This window comes from Procambarus clarkii, chromosome 25, assembly GCF_040958095.1.
Source record: "Procambarus clarkii isolate CNS0578487 chromosome 25, FALCON_Pclarkii_2.0, whole genome shotgun sequence".
Taxonomy (NCBI): Eukaryota; Metazoa; Arthropoda; class Malacostraca; order Decapoda; family Cambaridae; genus Procambarus; species Procambarus clarkii.
This window is the reverse complement of record NC_091174.1, coordinates 20,982,995-20,985,420: the sequence shown is the minus strand read 5'-3', so window position 1 is coordinate 20,985,420 and position 2,426 is coordinate 20,982,995. Positions and strand designations below refer to the sequence as shown.

General features: G+C 52.1%; 1 protein-coding gene across 1 annotated transcript; it reads right to left on the bottom strand.

Moving 5' to 3' along the window:
• Positions 1-675: 675 nt before the first annotated feature.
• Positions 676-1,857, bottom strand: LOC138368447 (mucin-4-like). The gene has a single exon (XM_069330964.1). It carries the CDS (start codon positions 1,855-1,857, stop codon positions 676-678), a length of 1,182 nt encoding a protein of 393 aa, XP_069187065.1.
• Between the last annotated feature and the right edge of the window lie 569 nt (positions 1,858-2,426).

Below are 2,426 nucleotides of genomic sequence, written 5' to 3'. Positions count from 1 at the left end.
GAGCAGTTAATATACTGAATGAACTAAGAAATGAGGTAGTTTAGGTAGACTTCATACACAAATTCGTATGTTGATATGATAGATCCTAAAAGCTTCAGGAACATCTACACCTGATGACTGGCTGATAAGAGGTGGGACAATTGGGTTAGTACACCTTGGTTAGTACAACCTTACGTAAGTAAAGTCACTATATTTACCTCCCTTAAGGGACAAGTGTCGGGTGAAGCTAACTCAGTCATTGCTAGCAGGATGGAAAGAAAGCCTTTGATAAAGATCAGTCATGTTCGCATCACAATGGTCATGTTCACTTTTGTGGCGTCATTTTAGGGGCCTGATAGCTGAGTAGACAACGCTTCGTTTTCGTAGTCCTGAGGTTCCGGGTTCGATCTCCGGTGGAGGCGGAAACAAATGGGAAGAGTGTTTTTTACCCTGATGCCCCTTGCTACTTAGCAGTAAATAGGTACCTGGGAGTTAGACAGCTGATGCGGGCTGCTTTCTGGGTGTGTGTAACAAAAAGGAGGCCTGGTCGAAGACCGGGCCGTGGGGACGCTAAGCCCTGAAATCATCTCAAGATAACCTCAAGATAACATCATGTTCACTTTTGAGGCAACATGTTGTCTCAACAAATGATGTCTCAAAAGAAGAATACTAAAAAAAAGCAAACTTCCAAATTAACTAAAAATCAGAGACGTATTTCTTGAGTGAGACGTGACAAGGGAAGAGGGACGCAGCGGTGGCGGTGCTGACCATGCTGATGGAGAGGTAGGGGAGAGGGAGCAGCAGTGGCGGTGCTGAACATGCTGATGGAGAGGTAGGGGAGAGGGAGCAGTGGCGGTGCTGACCATGCTGATGGAGAGGTAGGGGAGAGGGAGCAGCAGTGGCGGTGCTGACCATGCTGATGGAGAGGTAGGGGAGAGGGAGCAGCAGGGGCGGTGCTGACCATGCTGATGGAGAGGTAGGGGAGAGGGAGCAGCAGTGGCGGTGCTGAACATGCTGATGGAGAGGTAGGGGAGAGGGAGCAGCAGTGGCGGTGCTGAACATGCTGATGGAGAGGTAGGGGAGAGGGAGCAGCAGTGGCGGTGCTGAACATGCTGATGGAGAGGTAGGGGAGAGGGAGCAGCAGTGGCGGTGCTGAACATGCTGATGGAGAGGTAGGGGAGAGAGACGCAGCAGTGGCGGTGCTGAACATGCTGATGGAGAGGTAGGGGAGAGGGAGCAGCAGTGGCGGTGCTGAACATGCTGATGGAGAGGTAGGGGAGAGGGAGCAGCAGTGGCGGTGCTGAACATGCTGATGGAGAGGTAGGGGAGAGGGAGCAGCAGTGGCGGTGCTGAACATGCTGATGGAGAGGTAGGGGAGAGAGACGCAGCAGTGGCGGTGCTGAACATGCTGATGGAGAGGTAGGGGAGAGGGAGCAGCATGGCGGTGCTGAACATGCTGATGGAGAGGTAGGGGAGAGGGAGCAGCAGTGGCGGTGCTGAACATGCTGATGGAGAGGTAGGGGAGAGAGACGCAGCAGTGGCGGTGCTGAACATGCTGATGGAGAGGTAGGGGAGAGACGCAGCAGTGGCGGTGCTGACCATGCTGATGGAGAGGTAGGGGAGAGACGCAGCAGTGGCGGTGCTGACCATGCTGATGGAGAGGTAGGGGAGAGGGAGCAGCAGTGGCGGTGCTGAACATGCTGATGGAGAGGTAGGGGAGAGGGAGCAGTGGCGGTGCTGAACATGCTGATGGAGAGGTAGGGGAGAGAGACGCAGCAGTGGCGGTGCTGAACATGCTGATGGAGAGGTAGGGGAGAGAGACGCAGCAGTGGCGGTGCTGAACATGCTGATGGACAGGTAGGCGAGTGGGAGACTCATGGCCCCTAACTCAATAACCCAAGAACTGAATAGTGATCATACGTCCACTGGGATGACAACTCATGAGAGAAGCACAGTAGATAAATCACTCAATTTGCCAACCATTCAAAAAATTGTCTCCTTAACCTCCCATCTCATTTCCTATCCCATAATGACACCAACTCCCAGCACATCTCTGTCACACCCAGAACCAGCATGCTACACGCCCACAAACACCTATGTAACTACAATGCACACATAAATCACAGTAGCGTGATATATCATATGAAGAAATAAACATGGGCCATGATGAGGGTTCGAACCTACACACGGGATGTTCCCAGGAACCTCCTGTGCGTAGGTTCGAACCCTCATAATGGCCCCTGTGGATTTGTTCACCCATGTAATTCTCACTCTGAACTGAGGCACTCCTCTCCCTCACCACATCAACTCACAGTCCAGAATACAAGTCACCATGATACTGCCTCTACCCACTAACACAACTTCCACCAACACCTGCCCATCTCCCTCCAATCACCCCGTCAACTTCACCAAAATATCAACACAAAAGAAAAGCTATTTGCTACCTT